Source organism: Grus americana, chromosome 2 (genome assembly GCF_028858705.1).
Source record: "Grus americana isolate bGruAme1 chromosome 2, bGruAme1.mat, whole genome shotgun sequence".
NCBI lineage: Eukaryota > Metazoa > Chordata > Aves > Gruiformes > Gruidae > Grus > Grus americana.
In genome coordinates this window covers 93,025,765-93,046,553 of record NC_072853.1, presented here as the reverse complement: position 1 = coordinate 93,046,553, position 20,789 = coordinate 93,025,765, and the positions used below count along the sequence as shown (strand labels likewise).

The following is a 20,789-nucleotide window of genomic DNA, read 5'->3' as shown; positions in this document are numbered from 1 at the left end:
CCTCCTTACTGAGTTTTCCACAGAGATCAGAATTCCTGTGCATTCAAACTGTGTTAAACCACTACTGCTGAATGTGGAGGAGTTGAAAAATGTCTTAGGATGATTGGAAATAACTGGTTGTGAAACATTATTTCACTAAATTTTACTGTTCAAAAAAATAAGAACTTCACCAGTATTTATAATTTTATTTTTGTTTTTACATCAGTCTGCACTGAGCACTGTGACACACATTCTTCAGTAGGTGTTTCCTTGGTATTCTGTTCTGTGGAGAGAATGTTCCCATAAATATATGAACACCAGCAGAGTAAGATGGAAGCAACAAAAGTATTGCAGAAATAGACATTTCTCTGCCTTGTTTGTGAAATGATCAATTACTGCCACTATGTTAAAGGGCCTAAAATGAGACTGCTGAAATGCAAGGTGGCTGCTCTGGACTAAGCCCTCTGCTTCCCCAAACCTTTGTAGTCAAAGATTCTTTCATACTTTATAACTCGAGTTTTGGAGCTAAGGCTGGAATAGTTCTCTTGACTACTCTTTGTAGTGACTCACCTGATTTAAAAGGAAACATCATGGATCTTGGAGTTTCACGTATGGATACAGCAGGTATTTTAATACTCTTAGAATAACAGGACAATTACTCAGCACTAAAACTTGAGAGCACCCTAAGCTTAAATTTTTTTTGCATCGCTTCTGTAGAGTGTAGGCTCTGTAGGCTTTAGGATATCTACCAATGTAATAAGATTTTTCTTTAAGAAAAAAAAAAAGTTGGACATGAATTATGCACGGTATTTATTACTGGCTGTTCCTCTCTTCAGCACAACCTTTTGATAATTTGTCTATTGCAAAGGATAGTCCTCTGCAAGCAGGCAGCTAACCTTAGTGGTATTGTTCCAGAAATCAAATATTAAATCAAAGAAAGAACTATCTAGTCTGCCTTTAAATGTTTGGTTTTTTGAAACCTGGATTAAAAGCACCTTTCCACAAGAAGTGAGTCTTGGTTTCTCTAGGCTATGAGGCTTCTTGATAACATAGTTCAGATGGGGATCTATTTGTGTCCCTGTATTTTTCTGAAGCTGCAAGTGTGTTTCACCTGCCATTTCAGAACATCAAATAAAAGAAATTAAGTTATGATTTTTGCAACAAATTGTCAGAGGAAAAGACCAGGGCATTGCCTGAAGTGTGTGGGAGAAGAGGACCATCAGCAACAAAAACCAAATCCCTAGACTAAATGGAAGAGGAAAGCATGTTGCGCTTATGCCCTTCTCCCCAGCCTGAAATGCAGCTACGAGTTACTTAATTCTAGCTTTAGATGAAACTTTTAGATTAAATCAGTGCTGTTTTGATACAACTACATCTGACTTTTACTATAGTGTGATTTAGCAGGGTAACTATTCTTTAGATGATAAATGACTCTAACATTGCCAGTACTACTAAGAAACTAATACTGCCACTTCCTTTCTCTCTCCTTATTAACCACAGACCACTCTCTATTGGTTTTCCACATGGTAAAGTTCTCCTGAGTTTTTGAAAAGCATGTGCCAGAACATACCTGCACCCCTGCCCAGTGTGCTGTATAGCAGGCACTGAAAGCATGTTGGGACGAGGACGTCAGCTCTTGGCTTAGCACCCACTGTCACTGCACAGCTGTGACTGGCTTCCAAAGCACGGCAAGAGCAGCACCCTTCAGCAAATGTGGTTTAATCTGTTACGTGTCAACAGCCAAGATACAGCTCCGATTACCTCTTCTCTGAACAGATGTAGGAGAACTAGACCTGAACTAAAGGCAAGTGACAATTATGAGGCACGTGGAATAATTACTGTACGAGAATAGACTACACAGACAAGGACTGAGATTGACTGCAGAAAGTTACAGTGCAACAGTGGTTCTTTAGTTCCCCCCCCCGTCACATACTCCCTCATATGGGGGCTTTCAAATTGGAATGATATTCCTGAAGAGTTTACTTTAGGAGGAGTTAAAGCATGTGGAGAATGGTGAGCCAGCTGATACAGTCTACTTGCATTTTCAAGAGGCTTTTGACAAAGTTTCATATAATTTTTTTAAGGAAACTAAGCAGGTAGGGGATAAAAAAGGTCATGGCATGGAGATGTGTTTAAAAGATAGGACAGAGGGTGACAGTAAGTGGTCAGCTCTCAGAGCAGAGGGCGGTTACAAGTGCAGGGATCTGAGCTGTTGAAAATTATCTGGAAAAGGATATGAGCAATGGGGTTGAGAAAATTTGCTGGTGATACAGATTACTTAGAGGAGGGGGGACAAGGAAAGCAATTTGTGAAGAGTACTGGAAAAATGGTTGAGTGGCTGGGCAATGAGACAGGAAGTGAAATTCAAGTTATGTAAAGGGGTACACATAAGGAAAAAAAAATTACCCTAAATTGATGTATAAAATAATTACCACTACCACTGACAGCCAAGATCTAGAGTTATAACAGATGAAAACATTAGGTAAAGCAAATCATATGTCAGAAATTACTAGGAAAGGAGCAGAGAAAGCATGAATTCAAGAGTTGCAGAGTTGACTGTGCGTGCACTTCTGGTCCTCTCTTATCAGTAATGGGATAATGAGACTGGAGTTCAGAGAAGAGCAACAAGGGTGACCAAAGGCCAATGCCTTCTCTCTTGGAAGAACAACTGAGCAGGACAGGATGCCATGGCCTGGCAAGGAGATTATGTAGGAGGCAGATGATGCACATCTATGAAACTCTAAGTGCTGTGTAAAAGAATGGATGGGACTGATCATTTAGTGTTAACTGGCAGGAATCAAATGAAGCTACTGGGAACCAGGTGCTTCACCCTCCCCGGGATCCCTCTCCATTCCAATGTTTCATGCAAGGTGTTGTGGTTTAACCTGGCCAGCAGCTAAAACAACCACACAGCTGTTTGCTCACTTCCCCCATGGGATAGGGGAGAGAATCGAGGGGGGAAAAAAATGGTAAAACTTGTGGGTTGAGATTAAGACACCTTAATAGGAGATAAAAGGAATAGAATAATAATAAAAAAAAATATACAAGTGATGCACAGTGCAACTGCTCACCACTTGCAGACCACTGATGCCCAGCTAGTTCCTGAGCTGTGGTCCCAACCCCAAGTGACATACTGAGCGTGACATCATATGGTACAGAATATCCCTTTGGCTGGTTTGGGTCAGCTGTCCTGGCTGTGTTCCCCCCCAACTTCTTGTGCACCCCCAGCCTCCTTGCTGGGGTGAATACACTTGACTTAGTGTAAACATTGCCTAGTAACAACCAAAATATCAGTGTGTTATCAATATTATTCTCATCCTAAATCCAAGCAACAGCATTATACCCACTACTAGGGAGAAAATTAACTTTATTCCAGTCAAAACCAGGATACAAGGAAAAAGCTGACCTGCTGAACTTTGCCAAAAAGTATTGGCTGCTTCAAGTTGGCATGAATTCAAGAGAAGACCCAACAAAATTCAGACCAGAGATCTGTTTGGCTTGGTAAATACAGAGAAAACATATATAGCTCAGGAAATCCCCCAAAGTAAATATAGTTGGAGCCCAGGATGGTATTCAGGGGAAGTGCTTGTTCTTCCTGGCCTATAACCACTGTGGAGAAAAAACTCCTTGTTCTGACCTAGCACAGCCACTCTTGTATACTTTCATTACAACTATCTCATCTAATACAGGCACTTAATGCTATCACGTATGCAGGAGCTGGCACGTGTCTCCAAATAGTGTTGAAAAGTGTATCTTCATCGTATAGGTCAGTCTGAGATTCTTCATCTAACGGTTAAACCCACTAAGCTCTGCAATTGATCTGATACAGTAACATCTCATTTGACAGTTGCGACTTCTGCTTTCATATCCATTTCTTTCTTGAATAGTCTGGTAACTGAACACAGTGAACATAAGGATGATTCCTGTCCTATAGAATTTTAATATGTGCATTTGCCCTTCAACCTCTCTTCAGGTAACTTGAACTTGTTTTTCTCAACTTTCATAGGCAAGAATCTGCTTTCCCCACAACTTATGTGTACAACGTTTTCCATTTTATTCCCTTTCACTTTCTTTTTCCTATACGAGAGTTATTGAGCCAAAGCAAATTTCTTGCTTGTGTAACCTGAAGACTTTGACTCATATGTACTGAAGCAGACATCTGTGACAGCTTAGGGCAGCGCTGCTTCCAGGGGTCTGTCTCTGCTAGAGGTGGCCCTTCACTTCATACGGTGACAAACAGGAATATATAACTTTTCCCCTGTGGCAGCAATTCCCCGTCTGGTGTATCAGCTTACGTTGCTACTCCAGAATCTGGGCTCAGCATGTTTATTACCTAAATAGCCCTTAAAGAAACATCGGGGTGGGGCACGACAAGGCCACTACAAAGAACACATGACAGATGTATACTCTATATGTAGAGGCCTAAGTGTCATTTCACAGTGACTCAGAAGACTGTTTCTTATTCAGGCCGCATTCTTTTAATATCAAAGTGCAAAGCCAGCTGTTAAGCTAATCAAAGCAAGAAAGCATGTAGCTAAGTGGGAAACCCACCCTTTGCCATATGCGCAAAAAGGGTTAACAGCTCTTAAGCACAAAAATAATTCCACTAAAGTTCAAAGTAAAAATCACGGATGTTAAGAGCCAGACAGTCATTTTGTACCACTAGATCCTGGCTTGTAGACGCTGCTCCTGCAGGTGTTTGGATAGGTGTTCTGCCTCGCTGACTGCCGGTGCTGGAGATCTCTGAGGAAGCCCATCCACACTGGTGCTGGAGGGGATGCATCCAGCCCTCCAGACCCAAAGGTGTGTTGAAGGGGCAGGGAACAGATAGGATTCCTTCTTGCCTCTACTTAGGGTAACAAAAATAGAGAACTCCCTTTGATTTTTTTTTTTTTTTTTTTTTTTTTAAGGAAACTACATACTTTACAAATGGGAGCTATGTTCTGTAAAGTAAGGCAATACATGCATATACTGCTATACAATATCTGTATTTGGGGTTTTTTTCCTTTTCTGGTATATGTCATAGTGTTAATATTGCTTTGTAAATATATGGAAAAGTCTAAAGCTGTCCACAAGGCTGTCCAGCTAAGTCACTGTGCAACTGCACATCCTTTTGCGTTATCTGTGATCTGGCTTCATAGCTCAAAGGCATAAGTGTAGGGCTCTCAATTAAACGAATGGGATTGGCCATAGCAAGGTCGAATATGGGCAACATATTCCCTGACAAATAAATAAATAAAAAAAAAGTGGCAGCTGGTACAGAAAGTGTTAAAATAAACTTGGCAATGTACTGTTTCATAAGTAGCAATCGTATAATCTGCAATTAAATACTGCTTGTGTTATCAACCACTTGTAGGCAGGATGTCACTGTTTATATGAGCAAGGATAATTCTTCACAAAGAGTTTGGCGCCCGTTGTTGAAGAGAATCCCTCAGGAATCAATGAAGATAAATGCTATGTCGTCAGTTAAGCTGCTAGCTGTACTACTCAAGATACTTATAATACATTTGAATTAGGAGATTAGCATTCAGGTATTGAGATAAAGCACCAAAAAGAATGGAGGAAAGAAAATCTTCTCTCTGTAGTCTTGTACCTGAACATTACTTGAAATACCACTCAGGAGAGCAGTTTATGGGTTCTTCATTCCAGAGAGTCTTCAGACGCTGGGCCCAGGCAATCAGCATCTCCTTCCTCTTTTCCTCAGACACATACTCCGGAGCAAAGCAGATGTGAGGTGCAAGGACTTTGACACCACAAAAGTGCATGATTCCATGCTGGACTCAAAGCAAAGAAAGAAATGCCTCAGGAAATAGTCTTTCACTTTTGATTTAAGAAAGTGGAAGATTCAAATCTGATGCTGTTTTTCTAACCCAATATAAGGCAGGGTTTCTAAACCTGTGCACTTATCAGGAGAAGGGAAATAAACTGCAAAAGTTCATTACTTATCCTGGCAGTCACTATTGAAGGCTAGGCATTAAGCAGAATGACATATGATACACTGAAAATTACGGTCAACTTCATTTATTCTGCTCTGTGGAATTTATTTCTAAGTGCTATTAAACCCACAGAAGTGTTCTCTTTGGCTGCTGTATGCTATTAAATTTGCAAGGATCAGAGACAGACTAAAGTTCATTGTACTGTTTGAATCTCCACAGATTGTTCCTGAACTGCAGTGTATTTCTCATCTCCTTCTAAATATTTCTTTTAACCTTTTGCCTCTGGCTTAGCCAAATGATCCTGAACGAAGGCTAGTGCCTTTCAAATCAGCTCAACTTGCCATTTTCCTTCTGTGTATTTCTGAATTCACAGTTGTGTTTCAGGTTCTTTGTTACGTTGACTTGCAAGCTCTGCAGCTGGATAACCTCGCAAGGGCTGACAGCTAGTAACAGCAATGGGTAGAAGACAAAAGAATTTAAGCACAGCCATTGTATTATATCAAGAAGTAGCTGCCACAATTTGCCTTATCACTTAAATTTCTCAAATCACGCTTGCTACTTCTGATAAAAGGGTAGCAATAAGAAAAGACTTGCTAACTTCTGTATGCTGATCGCTAATGCCAGCATAATGTGTGACTCCCCTCCTGTCCCACGTCCTGCATGAATCAGGTAGCTATGGGGAAAAGAATTCCTGCATGCTAGGGCTAAAGAAAATACGGTAACACCAGAGAAACTTAAAAGGCTGACAGTATAAGCTTTCTCCAGATTCCAATCTGGAGGAAGAGGCATAAACCAACTTTAAAACTCTGTGGATTTTAGGGCCCAGTTTATAACCTGCAGATGCTCAGAACTGACAACTCAATTATTTCTTATTATATTATATTTCATATAAAATGAACAATAATACAACTGTTAAAAATAATTGGAATAATAAAAATAAAGGCAAACAACAGCCAAATATTCATATCTTATACCTGCATGGGCCACAGGAGATAGCGAATATCACCACTGATACCTCCTTTTGCATACATCTCTTTGCTTCCTCCAGTGGTGAAAGAAAACAGGGCTAATTTGTCCTAGAATTAAGCAAGCAGTGCTTGAGTTAGGCATGTTATAAGAAGAGTGGCTGAATAGTTCAAGAGATATTCAGGGGAACCCAGCCAGCATAAATTTCTAGAGGAGGAGGTGGTGTCCTCCTCTTTCCCAGACCTTGTGTGTAGTGGCAGCTCTGAGGCAAAGATTGATGACAAACAACTAGACATTGGACCGTGTGTCAGGGCTTTGGGCAGAGACAGGTTAAAAAGAAAAGGAATTGCATGTCTGAGACCCTTGTATGAAGCAGGGCTAACCTTTGTTCTCACCTATGCAATGTTTGGAAAACTGTGACTGGAAAGCACTGTTTCTGAGAATATCTTCATTCCTGTCCTTCCTGAATGTAGAAATAGAATGTTACTGTACCACTTCAAACTTGGGCTTGCTTGTCACTTGCCAAGGAATAATTGGAGAACAAATTATTCCTCAGGTGTTCTAAACCCCTGTTGTTTCTTCTGCTTCTGTAACTATGGTATTAGCCATGGGCTTGTGCTCAGCATCTATTCTCACAGTTTTAGCTTCTGTAATTGAAATAACATTTTTCCAGTGCAGCATCTGAACTGCCTTCAGCCTGCACGCAGCATGCAGCTATTATCATTGAGGATTGCTCCTATTCATCTCAGCGAGGCAGACACTTCTGAAATTTAAACAAACTGAAATGTTTGGAACTGTAAAGAAGATCAGAAATTGCAGAGTTTAATGTGCAGCAAACATAAATGTGAAACTAATATTGGTTGTTTCTGGATGCTGCAGTTGTTACCAAATAAGATCCATCAGACAGTGGACTAAAATTTTCCAGGGATGTTCCCAGTGCCACGGAGAATTAAAAATTTATGAATTGTCATCTAGAAATACTGATCTTGCGTAATTTATAAGCTACAGAGAAGAAAAGGTTGAAAGGAGATAGTTGGGACAGACGTTCATGCACTGGGTATTTCAGGTTTCTGATTAAGTTTTATAGTTTAATTCCAACCTTTGACATCTGATCCCAGAACAGGATCTTGTCACCTATTCTGTCACTCATTAGATTTGTGCAGTCTGGCAGTGGTGGGAAGAATGACAGACTATAGTTTTAGGAAATGGATTGATTTAAACTGTTTGCAAGCTGTATGTCATCCCAGTGCACTCTGATACACCTACCAAATTATAAAGCCCATTTTGTGGTCCAACTAAAAATCTCTAGGAGATTGCTTATATCTTTAAGAACCACTGAATTATCCTTATTGTACTGCCTTTCAGAAAGTTTTAACAAGCCAGACAGTTACGCAACGTGTTACCAAAGCATTATTCCCGGAGAGTGTAAAGTGAGAGCTTTAAACAAACATAATGGAAAAGAAAGACCAATACTGTCAAGATCATTGTGCAAATCTTGATCTTAATAAAACAATCTCAGAAACATACCTTGAGCAAACCGGAGTCATAACAGTTTGGAAATTCATGAGCAAATCCTTGGACCAAGACTCTGTCCATCCAGCCCTTCATGATTGCTGGCATGCTGAACCAATACAAGGGAAACTAGGCAAAAAGTAAATTACTTCATTAGCACAGAGAGTCCGGGCCAGCCATAGGTCTGGTCTGCAGGCCAAATCCTATTCTCTTAATCTGTTCAGATCTTGTACGTGCCTTCTTCCAGCTCTCTGTCAGGAGAGGCAATAACTATGCTTGGCAGAAACAACTGACATGCTTTCTGTTTGTCGTAGTCTCAGGTACATACCTGAGCAACTATAGCACACTAACACCACGGTGAATGTGAGGGCTTCCGCACAAATTAAACTTGGAATATGATGAAGCAGGAAGGTGCCATTTAATTAAAATTTAAGACTGTCCAGAATTGCATCTCCTGTTGCAGAAATGCAAAAGGAATGTACGATCTAATGGAGAAGGTGGCCAAAATGCACACAGAGAGCCTTATTACCATGTCTGACATCTGGTGATCTGTTCTGATCTGACAGTCTGCTGACAAATGCCATGGCATCTTAAGAGAGACTTACTTTCACACCCTGCTGACATGATGACCCTGAATCACTTTATTGAGAAGAAAACTTCTTCTTTAACAGGAGGACCCTCTGTTTCTAGATCCTCTGGCTGGTCCATGGGACTACAGCCTAAAGCTATGATGCCTTATTTGCACTATCTTGAATGTTTTATGGACTCCTATTCTAGGATCCATCACTATCCCTAAACCTTTGTACACATTGCAGTATAGAAGAAGAAATTCTTCTAAAAAGAAGCTTATCCACGTGTGGCTTAATTCAAGATGGAAACAATGTGGAAACTGGGCAGTCACCACTATCTCTAGAAGTGCTGAATGTAGTCCGTAGTAAATTTTAAATTACTTTATGGTGTTCTTCAGAGGCTTTTTTCTCTTTTTTTTTTTCTTCCCCTCATACTCAATTCTTCATAGCATTATACAGACAGAAAGTAGAAAGCAACCACTTCCTTCAGGGGATGTTCTACCATACTTATCTCAGAAGCAATAGTGTAAAAATGATGAAGACTTAGGGTTAAATGCTTGAGATATGGTCACATCCTAAATTTAATCTAGAATAGGACAGCGGAATATATATATAGGCTATGTCTAAGGCCAACAGTCACACAAAGAAATGTAAGGCTAGTATTGCTTTATACAGTACTTCTGGGACTTGCAGGCACTGAGGACAGAGGTGGCGCAGGGGGGAATGGAGATAGGGTGTAATGACCCATTAGCAAGTCCAGATAGTGCTTCTGCAACTCAGCAATAAAGAAGGGCAGTCTGGTTGGGGAACTCCAAATTCCCCGAGCCTGCTGGCTGCTCGCCCTGAAAAAAGCCTTGCCCTGCTTTCTGCCAGCCTGCCTGACATTTGTGGTCACGTTATCTTTGTGCATCCAGATAGTAAGCCTGGCCCAGTGTTGGTGAATTACTGGATTTGCTGTTGAAATCACCTAGATAATTGCACTAGTGATCTGTATTTCGTAGCATACCGTTACTTAGAGATAAAGTGTTTATTCCTAAGGCTGTTGGTCTGGTGTCTGTTGCTGTATCCCAAATCTGTAACTCAGCGGGGCTGCCTTAAGCTCTTACACACATTTCTGTGTGTAGATCCGTGTTTGCTTTGCGTGAGCTCCAAGACAAAGGGATAGTATCGTGCTGCGTGACAACGTGGCACGGTTCCCACATTGAGAATTATAGTATTATTTTGCACTCAATACTTTCTGGTCTGAGCTGCTCAATGCAATTGATTTTGAGTGCAGGTAGTGCGAGGGCCAGTTTTCACACAAGCTATGCAATCAGACCACTTTTGAACACTAATTTTTAAGTGAAGCACTGCTGTGAATTTTGCTCAGGTATTTTAAGGTTCTAACTTCCTACTCTCCAAAAATGCCAGTGTGGAGCCATTATTTGTGTGGAAAACTCATACTGAATAATACTCACACGTGACCTGGTATTTTTGATATTTCCTAAAATCTACATCATATCACAAAAACCTGACACCCTGAAATTGCTACACTGCATACAAACTGTTTTATGTCAATGGCAGAGCTACTACCTCTTTTTACTCTGACTAGATTCAGTGTTCCTAATGAAAACTATAATCATCTCACTATTGCTTTTCTTTTGTTCAACCCTGTATATTACAACTGAAGTATTTTTTTTAATACAATTTAAAATAATGACCTGAAAAATCAGTAAGTCTGCTTCCTGCACCTTCTTTTGCTCTTCAACCAGATCGCTGGACAAACTTCCTCTCTTGTAAGCTTCCCATGTCTCCACACCGTAATTGAACTCTTCTGAGTTGTGCAAGCAACCTGTGGGTAGAAATGAACAGTCATTTCTTGCCCTGTTTCTAGCATTGTAGCCAAATAAGAATTAAATACGTGTTGCAATCTGCAGATGTAAATTGAGTTACTGTTTTCCATTTTTACCCACTTCCTTTTTTTTTTTTTTTTTGGTGGATATTCAGCATCATCACAGTTGACAGTGATTTGATTTTAAACTGGAGAGTAATGTAGTGTCTCAGAGTACTAAAACTTTCACCTTTCTATAGCAACATATGAAGTGCAATAAGAGGACCTAAGCTTGGCTCTAGACTCTGGTGACACAGGTGGATGATTTAAGAGGATTTAAGAGAATTTTGCTAATTGCTCTGCCTCTACATTAGGGATTACTGAAACCACCATGCAGTCACAAGCACTATGTAGCTGCTTTTCAGCCTCTGTAACTGGGAAACTCAGCAGGGCCTGGGGGAAACAGTATTGGCTGGTTCTGCTGACTCCACTACAGTTGGGTGAGCTGATTCAAGTACATCTGAATCAGACATACACATTCATTTTGTTGATTTAACTAGCAGATCATCAATGTCTAGCAGAAAAGAGAGGCAGTAGCCTCACGAGCTAAACTCTAGCAAGTCACAGAACAGTGTCTGAAGGCATTCCTCACCCACAAGAAGCGTAACTTCAGTGATTGATTGTGGACACGTGCTAATGCATTTTTACCTCTCAGTAACATCATTGTGAGCCAAGGTTCATATTCAGGAGTGGATTTTTAGAAATGCTTATGTCTGGTCATTAGTAAGTTTCTTCTTGTTTTTGCCAGTGCTTGCACTGGACCTGTGCTATTTCGTTTTGAGTCTTGTTTCAAATAAAGTGTTTAGCTGTTGCAGATTGTTATGGCTTTGTGTTTCCTAACCTGGAAAAATACTGGGGCTAAATGCTAGTAAAAGCACAGTGAAAATATCACATTAGCCTAACAAGAGCATTGCTGTTTTTCTCAAGCCTTAACTGTATCATCTAGTCATTTTTAGTAATCATATACTACCAAGGTAGGAGGTGCCAAGATAACTCAAAAGCCCAAGCACTTAAGTGCCTGGAGTTAATTTGCAGAAAGCATTTGTAATCTTGTTTGTTAAGAGAAGGTGGTTCTTAGAATGTCTCTGCACTTGATTGCAAATACTGTAAAAATAATATTTTCCCTCATTCACTTTAGTCTAAAGGCAAACACTGTTTTACAAATCTGTACTATACAAATATTTCATTTTTCTGATTGAGGGGTCATTTCTAGTGATCGGATTATTTAAATGAAGATGATACTTGTTGAGTTCCCACACTGACATTTCTTAGTCGATACTAATAGAAAAAAAAAAACTGCGTCTTGTTAGTTGAGGAATATTTGTACAAAATAGCAACTATTTTTCGGAGTGCAGCTAACAGCGTGGCTCTGGATTGTTAATGCAGCAGGATAGGCATGGTGAAAGTTTGTCTCATTGTTATTGTCGAAAAAAGTGTATTTTGGCTAGTCTCACCAACAATGTCATTTCTTGTTGCTCTTGGCTCAAACTGCATTGCGTATAAATCGGACACTGTGACGCTGCAGCCCTGCTTGCTCAATTCTTCCACAGCAATGCTCTTCAAAGATCCGTTCAAGGACTTGGGCTCTTGATGTGCATAGACTATCAGGACTTTTCTCCCTGGAGGCAGAAATAAAACCAGAATATACCTTTGAGTACAGGAGGCAGACGCAAAACATTTAGTGGAGCCAGGGCCCGGTCCTTCATTTTCTGTAGTGTGTTTTCCAAGTGGCACAAAAATAGTGAAAACAGAATGACAGTGGCAGTGTTTGACTCCTGCCTGGCAGCAATGAGTGACTCATAAGGAACTAATTGGCAAATGCCCCCCACCCAGCAATTTTGTGCTACACTGGGCTTTCCTAGGTGGAACTCAGAGGACAGTGGGTGCATTTCCACAGCAGGTCATGTCCCCCAACATCAGCACAACCCAACCTCTCCTCTTGAGTCAGCACTTGTGTTCACGTGATTCCACCACCCCGCAAAAACACTCACCCAACAACAGAAGAAAAAAAAAAAAAAAGCTGTCTGATGGTTTAGTTCCCTAAGCAGCTGGGGCAGACAAGTGTGAGGGGTGGGCTGGGATGAAAGCAGTGCCAGCTTAGATCCCCTCAAACTGCGGTGGAAACAAGTTCTGAGAGCTCAGAGCATCTTTCTCCTGCAATGTGGGATCCCCTCATCTACCAGTTCAGTGCTGTACAAGTGACATCATCAGGGTAGATGTTTAAGATGTCACTATCCCACTTTCAGCATCATCACAGTTATTTCAATAGAAAGCAACATGATTTTTTCTTAGATGCAAGAGTGAGCTGTCTAGTGTATCTCAAACTGCTGACAAAGTGGATTTAAGGTAAGCTGAGTGGCAAGATGGATACGTTGGGATGGAGGTTCTTAAACTGATGTAACAAGGTCTATCACAACTTACTTGTTCAAAGTTTTATTGTACATAGGCCATTCAGTTTTAATAATTCTCTAAAAAAATCATTCATCACTGAACACAAGAGAAAGGTGAAATACTTTCATGGGGTAGTAGTTATTTATACATAAACACTGCAGAGAAGGAAATTTCCAGGGATTACTGAAAATGACTAGATCTGCGAAACATGCAGCGCTTGGTTCCTAACTGTCAACACAAAAACTCAGGTATCTCCTGAGTTCAGTTTCTGCAGGGAACGCAGAAACTGCATGGCCCAGAGCACCACCAGGGTGACAGGTGAGTTTAAGGTGTCAGAGATAATTAATAGAACCAGAGCTGAAGGCTTGAAGAAACAATACCTCATTTTTCACCTAAATTTTAAGGGGTGATTATTTCTCCAATGTGCACAGTGTCCATGAAACAATAGCTTTGCCATAAGACTATTGCAATGTGTGTACTAGTCAGATGCTGTCACGAATTTAACACGTGTATAAGCTATTTAAACCCCTGCTCCACAACTTATTCTGGAATATCAAACAGCAGTGACGTCTCTGCTGTTCCTGCTAACTCTCAGCCAATAGGTAGTTTGGTGGCTGGAGATGGCACGAGCTCACAGACGTGACACAATTAATTCTGCAAGCTGCTGCTGTTTCCGTTTCAGTGGAGCCGAGGGCACTTGGACACGGTCCTTGGAGAGACTGGAGTTTTCAATGGCATCATTTACTAAGTAATTTCAGTCATTTGAAAAACTAATTCCTTAGTATCCCAACTAAACATTACATATGCCACATGCCAGCGTGCCCAGGCCTGAAGTGAACAGCATTTTTGTCAGTATTTGTTCTTACCTGCCATTTTCCTGAAGCACTCAGTAGCTTCTCTGTCGAGAATCTGATACGGCCTGTGAACTCACATGACAAATTTGCTTAAGTGAGAAACATCAGGAAAAGGTACGAGGAAAATCACTGCTGCGCTACCACCTGTCCAGGGATGTTCCTTTACCGTGGGGAAGCGTGGGGAAAACATTGTGCGAGTGCCTACGTGTGTATATATGTATGTGCACGCCTGTGTATGTATACGTACACATATACACGTACTAGAGCCGCAGGACCCGCCGGCGGAGGAGGGCGGGCCGGGCCGGGCCGGGAGCGCTGTCCTGTGGTGGGTGACCTGCGGCGCCCCGAGGCCTGGCCGCCGGCGGGACAGGCCGAGCCCCGCACGCCGCCTCACGCTCGGCTTCCTCCAGCTCGCCGCCGCCAGTACGGAGCAGAGGTCCCGCCTTCGCGCCGCCGGACGAGCGGCAAGCGGCTGCCGCACACCTGCTTCACCCAGGGGCATCGCCTTGCCTACCCTGAGAAGAGGCTGCGCGATGCTCCTCTTCTTCCTGATACCCCTTCAACAGCGGTTTCAAAACGACTCCCCACCCCCACCCGGTCCCCGGCGCCACCCCGCGGTTCAGCGCCGGCTGCGCCGCTCGCCCCAGCCCGGGCAGGGCCGCGGACCCGCCGCCGCGGCCCGGGGTGCTTTTACCTGCTGCCCGTGGCCCGGCGTACCCCTGCGGCGCGGCCTGGAGCGGCTCTCCCGGCGGCCCCGCTGCCGGCCCGGCCCGGCCTCGGACTGCGCCAGCGTGGGGCGGGGGTGGGGGCGGGCTCGGAGCCGCCCGCTGCTGCGGCTCCGTTAGAGACATCGGCCCGTTAGGTGCGCGTCACACGCTTCAGTTACTCCACGTGATAATTATTATTAATACTTACGTGTCTCTCACACACTGGCTCATCGACGGGTACCCCTCCATCTCTTTGAAGCGTTCCGTGAGTCCTGACCCATCTACCAGGGGCCAGGTACCATCAGTCGTGGTTTTCACATGGGGAATCCGAGGCAGAAATCAAGGGTCTGGGCCCAAAGCCCTGGGCAATGAACCACAGACCTGCCTCCCCTTGCAGCGGGGTGAACAGACATCTGTGCAAACATTGCGCCATCTGCGTTTTTCACCTGCTGCCCTCTGTGCTGTCAGGAGAGACACGCACCCCATAGCTATGTCCCCGGCTTCCCTGAGAAAAGGTGACACACGCGGTGCTGCGGGCACTGGGACAGCCCTGTCTGGAAACGAGCAGCAACTGCGCCAGAAACCAGGGCTACAGCTGTCACTCACCAACATATGTTGAGTATAAAACACGAGTCCAAATTCTGCTTGGCTGCACTCTCCTGATTACACGGGAAGCAGCGTGGTAAAGACCTGGGCAGGGACACAAGAAACCCAGATTCGAGTTAAAGTTTACTTCTCAGGTAGGATGTTTATTTTTTTGTCTTTTTGTCTCTTTTGGTAACAGAAATAATGAGACCTTCTGACAAAAGTTTAAATAATGACACTTCTGATGGTGTTTAAATGGCTAAGGGCTGTCGGTATTTGTATATTGCTAGCAAGTAGAATTCACTTTTCAAATGACTGGCCAAAACTAGGAAAGAAGGTGAAATGGATGTAGCCCAAAGACTTTGAGTTTTATTGTTGTTTTATTAGAGTTGGTTTTTATAGCTCATACAGATGACCAAGGCAAAAGTATGTGTTTTCCTTCATTTTTCCCCCCTGTGCTTAAGGTCTATGTATGGTATGACATGGGAAACTGAAGGAAAAATGCTAGTAGTTTATATATTGTGCCAACATGATATTATCTGACAGACTATTTAATATGATACCTCATAGAAATAGTAAAGAAAAAGAATTACAGTGTTCCTGCTAACTTTTCTCTATTCAAAACTTGCTGAATATTGGAGTATTTCCAAGCGGTGTTTTTTTGTTTTTGTTTTTTTTGGGGGTTTGGTTTGTTTGTTTTCCCTGTTCCTGCTTTCTTCCTCAGCACTCACCCTGCACTAGAAATTGTTTCTGCCCGGACATCACCTGGGCATTGCCTGGGTCTCTGCCGGCATGCAGCCTCCTCTGGGGTCCTGTTTCCTTTCCTGTCCTTATCTCCTGCTACCGGGAGCCTGCTCAGAGGGAACGACGGCTGCCCAGCCTGTGCGTCCAAAGCTTTCTCTGGGCTGGGTGGCAGCCAACGCATGCCGGGTCTTACCCTGACGTGGAGTATCAGAAACACTCCTGCCTTCCCACCCAGGTTTTGATGTAGCTGCTGGACTCACAATTATCTTGGTCTCTTTTGGAGGTTTAATGTAAGTAGTGAGGATGACACATATAAAGTAAATGGCTGATTTTCTCTTGGAGCACAAAATATTTTTGTCCTCCCCAATATATATTGCTATCATATACATTATTAATATTAACAATATTTGAAGAGGTCTACCTGAATATATATTAAAAAAAACATTAAAAAGGGAGTATATTTTGTGGAGGAAGGACTTCAGACAACACATTAATGATGCATCAGATAGGCAGACACCTATGTTAAAATATTTCACAGGTGTGTAAGAGGAAAGATGTTTTATTTTACTACTGGCAAATAATAGGCTTTTAAAACTGGAAAATACTGCAACACTGTATGTGTGCATTGTGATTTTAGACAAATGAAAGCTGTAGTCTCAGTCTTGAGGAGTTTATGAATTTGAAGAGCATAAAATCATTAAATATGTCTCCACATAAGATTGGCAGCAGTGTAGAGGTGACCCCTCCATTTCTGAGTAAGGTTGTAAAAGTTTACAGGATTAATTCCTGCATTAATTCCTAATATATCCTAAAGTACCTTTCTCTTGAATATTGTTGAAATGATCTCTAATAATTTTACAAAATTTTTAAAAAATTCTTTCATGTTTGTCTTTGGCCAAGGCCAGTTATAAGGATTTCAGCAGCCACATTCAGCAATTTCTTAGCCATCTTGTGAGCACCCATTAGTTTTTCAGAGCTCTTCAAAGAGTTCTTTATAAAACTCAAATTTCATAGTTTTAGGAATCCATTTATTTTAGTTGTTTGGGCAATTGTGTGGGACTGAGTGAAGTTCCTTGCAGCCTCCTTCTCCCTCTCCTGCTTCCTCTGTCTCCTTTAAAGTTAATTAGCACTTGGGAAAGTGTTACAGTAGCTCAAACACTCTCTGAGGTTTTAATTTTGCAGGTTGGGAATGCTGCTTCTTATCTGGTTTGGTTTTGTTGTTTGGTTGTTTTTTTTTTTTCCACAGAATCATAGAATGGTTTGGGTTGTAAGGGACCTTAAAGATCATCTAGTTCCAACACCCCTGCCATGGGCAGGGATGCTCTCCACCAGACCAGGCTGCCCAAAGCCCCATCCAACCTGGCCTTGAACACTTCCAGAGAGGGGGCATCCACAACCTCTCTGGGCAACCTGTGCCAGTCCCTCACAACCCCCATAGTGAAGAATTTCTTCCTCATATCCAATCTAAATCGACCCTCCTTCAGTTTAAAGCCATTACCCCTTGTTCTATCACTACACTCCCTGATAAAGAATTGCTCTCCATCTTTCCTGTAGGCCCTCTTTAGGTACTGGAAGGCTGCTATAAGTCTGCCTGGAGCTTTCTCTTTTCCAGGCTGAACAACCCCAACTCTCTCAGCCTGTCTTCATAGGAGAGATGCTCCAGCCCTCTGGTCATCATTTTTCCCCCATTGCATTTGATATCCCTCTCTCTAGTCCTCCTTTGCAATAAGAAAAATTTGGGGGTTTTTTTCCCATTAATATTTTTTTTGCCTAAGGACTTAATTGCTAATTAGCAATGAAAAAAGTAGCTGTGGCTAAACTGGGAGAATATTCTCCTGTTGTTGTCAGCCATTCATGAACATTGACTGAGTGAGCCATACTTGATAGGTTTGGATATTTAGATTAGAGTTTCTCTTGCTTTTGGTTGACATGAACTGTTTACCTCTACAACACAAGACAGAGAACATAGAATCATAGAATGGTTAGGGTTGGAAGGGACCTCAAAGATCATCTAGTTCCAACCCCCCTGCTGTGGGCAGGGACACCCTCCACTAGACCACGTTGCCCAAAGCCTCATCCAACCTGGTCTTAAACACTTCCAGGGATAGGGCATCCACAACCTCTTTGGGCAACCTGTTCCAGTACCTCACCACTCTAACAGTAAAGAATTTCCTTCTAACATCTAATCTAAATCGACCCTCCTTCAGCTTAAACCCATTACCCCTTGTCCTGTCACTACACTCCCTGATAAACAGTCCCTCACCAGATTTCCTGTAGGCCCCTTCAGATACTGGTAAGCCTCAATTAGATCTCCCCGGAGCCTTCTCTTCTCCAGGCTGAACAACCCCAACTCTCTCAGCCTGTCCTCACAGGAGGGGTGCTCCAGCCCTCTGATCAGCTTCATGGCCCTCCTCTGGACTCGCTCCAACAGCTCCATGTCTCTCCTGTACTGGGGCCCCCAGAGCTGGATGCAGTACTCCAGGTGGGGTCTCACAAGAGCGGAGTAGAGGGGCAGGATCACCTCCCTCAACCTGCTGGTCACATTTCTTTTGATGCAGCCCAGGACATGGTTGGCTTTCTGGGCTGCAAGCGCACACTGTTGAGCTTCTCATCAATCAATACCCCCAAGTCCTTCTCTTCAGGGCTGCTCTCAATCCATTCCTCGCCCAGCCAATAGTCGTGCTTGGGATTGCGCCGACCCACATGCAGGACCTTGCACTTGGCCTTGTTGAACTTCATGCGGTTCGCACGGGCCCACCTCTCCAGCCTGTCAAGGTCCCTCTGGATGGCATCCCTTCCCTCCAGTGTGTCAACCACACCACACAGCTTGGTGTCGTCAGCAAAACTTGCTGAGGGTGCACTCGATCCCACTGTCCACGTCGCCGACAAAGATGTTGAACAGTGCCGGTCCCAGTACCGACCCCTGAGGAACACCACTCATCACCGTTCTCCACCTGGACATTGAGCCATTGACCACAACTCTTTGAGTGCGACCATCCACCCAATTCTTTATGCACCAAGTGGTCCATCCATCGAATCCATGTCTCTCCAATTTAGAGACAAGGATGTCATGCGGGACAGTGTCAAATGCCTTGCACAAGTCCAGGTAGATGATGTCAGTTGCCCTTCCCTTATCCACCAACGCTGTAACCCCATCATAGCAGGCCACCAAGTTTGTCAGGCACAATTTGCCCCTAGTGAAGCCATGTTGGCTGTCACCAATCACCTCCTTATTTTCCATGTGCCTGAGCATAGTTTCCAGGAGGGTCTGCTCCATAATCTTGCCAGGGACAGATGTTAGACTGACCGGCCTGTAGTTCCCTGGGTCTTCCTTTTTACCCTTCTTAAAAATGGGGGTTATGTTCCCCCTCTTCCAGTTGGTGGAAACTTTGCCAGACTGCCAGGACTTCTCAAATATGATGGAGAGTGGCCTGGCCACTTCATCTGCCAGTTCCCTTGGGACTCGCAGATGCATCTCATCAGGTCCCATGGACTTGTGCACCTTCAGGTTCCTTAGATATTCTTGAACCTGATCTTCTCCTATAGTGGCTGGTTCTTCATTCTCCCAGTCCCTGACTTTGCCTTCTGTGCCCTGGGCAGTGTGGCTCAAGCATTTGCCAGTGAAGACTGAGGCAAAAGAGTCATTGAGTACCTCAGCCTTCTCCATATCCTGGGTAACCAGGTCACCCATTTCATTCCAGAGGGGACCCACATTTTCCTTCATCCTCCTTTTATCACTGACATACCTGTAGAGGCTTTTCTTGTTGTCCTTGACATCCCTGGCCAGACTAATTTCTATCAGGGCTTTGGCTTTCCTAACCTGATCCCTGGCTGCTCGGACAGTTTCTCTGTATTCCTCCCAGGCTACCTGCCCTTGCTTCCACCCTCTGTAGGAAAAAAGAAAATTATGGTAGTGATTCAGACCAAGGGTCATTCCACCCAGTACCCTGTCTCCAGCCCTGCACACAAGTAGATGCCTCGGGAAGGGTAAGAGCAGGTAAACATGTATGATACTGACCCCAACTGCTCTCAGCTGTCTTCAACTCAAGCCTGGGCACGTTGTAGTTTGTTTATATAGTAACCTCCAATTTATCTCTGTGTCAAGCACTTTTCCCAATCTCCCTGTGAATCCATGCCAATCCCTTAAACGTGCACTGTCCTTGGTAGGGATTTCCACAGGTTCGGTTCCTGTTGTGTGAGGAACAACCGCTTTTTTTTTTGTTTTGCATCTGGTTCCTAACAGCCTCACTTGACGCCCCCTAGTTCTTGTACTGGGAGCGACAGTGAAGAGCCAGTCCCTGCTCATCCCCTCTGTCCGTTGGTGACTTTGTGGACTTGCATCGTGTGCCTCCTGGATCACCTCTTTTCTGGACTGAAGAGTCTTCTTCAGGGGGTCTTTATTCAGAAACTTCTCTGTACTTTCAGTCCTCCTTAGTGCTTTTCTCTGCCCTTTTCCAGTTCTGCTGTACCATTTCTTCAAGTGAGGGAACCAGATCTACATATAGTATTCACAGTATGGATGCCCCTTGGATTTACCCAGTGGTATAATGATTTTCTGCTCTGTGATCCTAATAATTCCCACTGTAAAATTTGCTTTCTTGAGTGCTACTGAGTGTTGAGCTGATGTCTGTGTGGAATTATCTGTCATAATGAGGAGAGCCTTTTACATTAAATGT

The 20,789-nt window shown here is 43.2% G+C and overlaps 1 protein-coding gene across 7 annotated transcripts; it reads right to left on the bottom strand.

Moving 5' to 3' along the window:
* Positions 1-170: 170 nt before the first annotated feature.
* NQO2 (N-ribosyldihydronicotinamide:quinone reductase 2) lies at positions 171-14,874 on the bottom strand. Of its 7 annotated transcripts, XR_008575988.1 has the most exons (9): positions 14,772-14,870; positions 14,090-14,142; positions 12,287-12,451; positions 10,663-10,793; positions 8,409-8,522; positions 6,890-6,991; positions 5,573-5,753; positions 1,550-1,777; positions 171-262 (listed from the first exon to the last, which is right to left on the bottom strand). XR_008575988.1 is itself a non-coding variant. In XM_054817721.1 (8 exons), the coding sequence occupies exons 2-7, from the start codon at positions 14,094-14,096 to the stop codon at positions 5,580-5,582; spliced, it is 693 nt and encodes a 230-aa protein (XP_054673696.1). In that variant the 5' UTR covers positions 14,097-14,142; positions 14,772-14,870; the 3' UTR covers positions 287-1,777; positions 5,573-5,579. The 7 variants fall into 7 exon arrangements, 6 of the variants coding, with proteins under 6 accessions (XP_054673696.1, XP_054673697.1, XP_054673694.1 ...); XM_054817721.1 differs by lacking the exon at positions 171-262 and having other exon boundaries at positions 287-1,777; XM_054817722.1 differs by lacking the exons at positions 171-262; positions 1,550-1,777 and adding an exon at positions 3,332-4,825 and having other exon boundaries at positions 14,772-14,874.
* Positions 14,875-20,789: the final 5,915 nt, after the last annotated feature.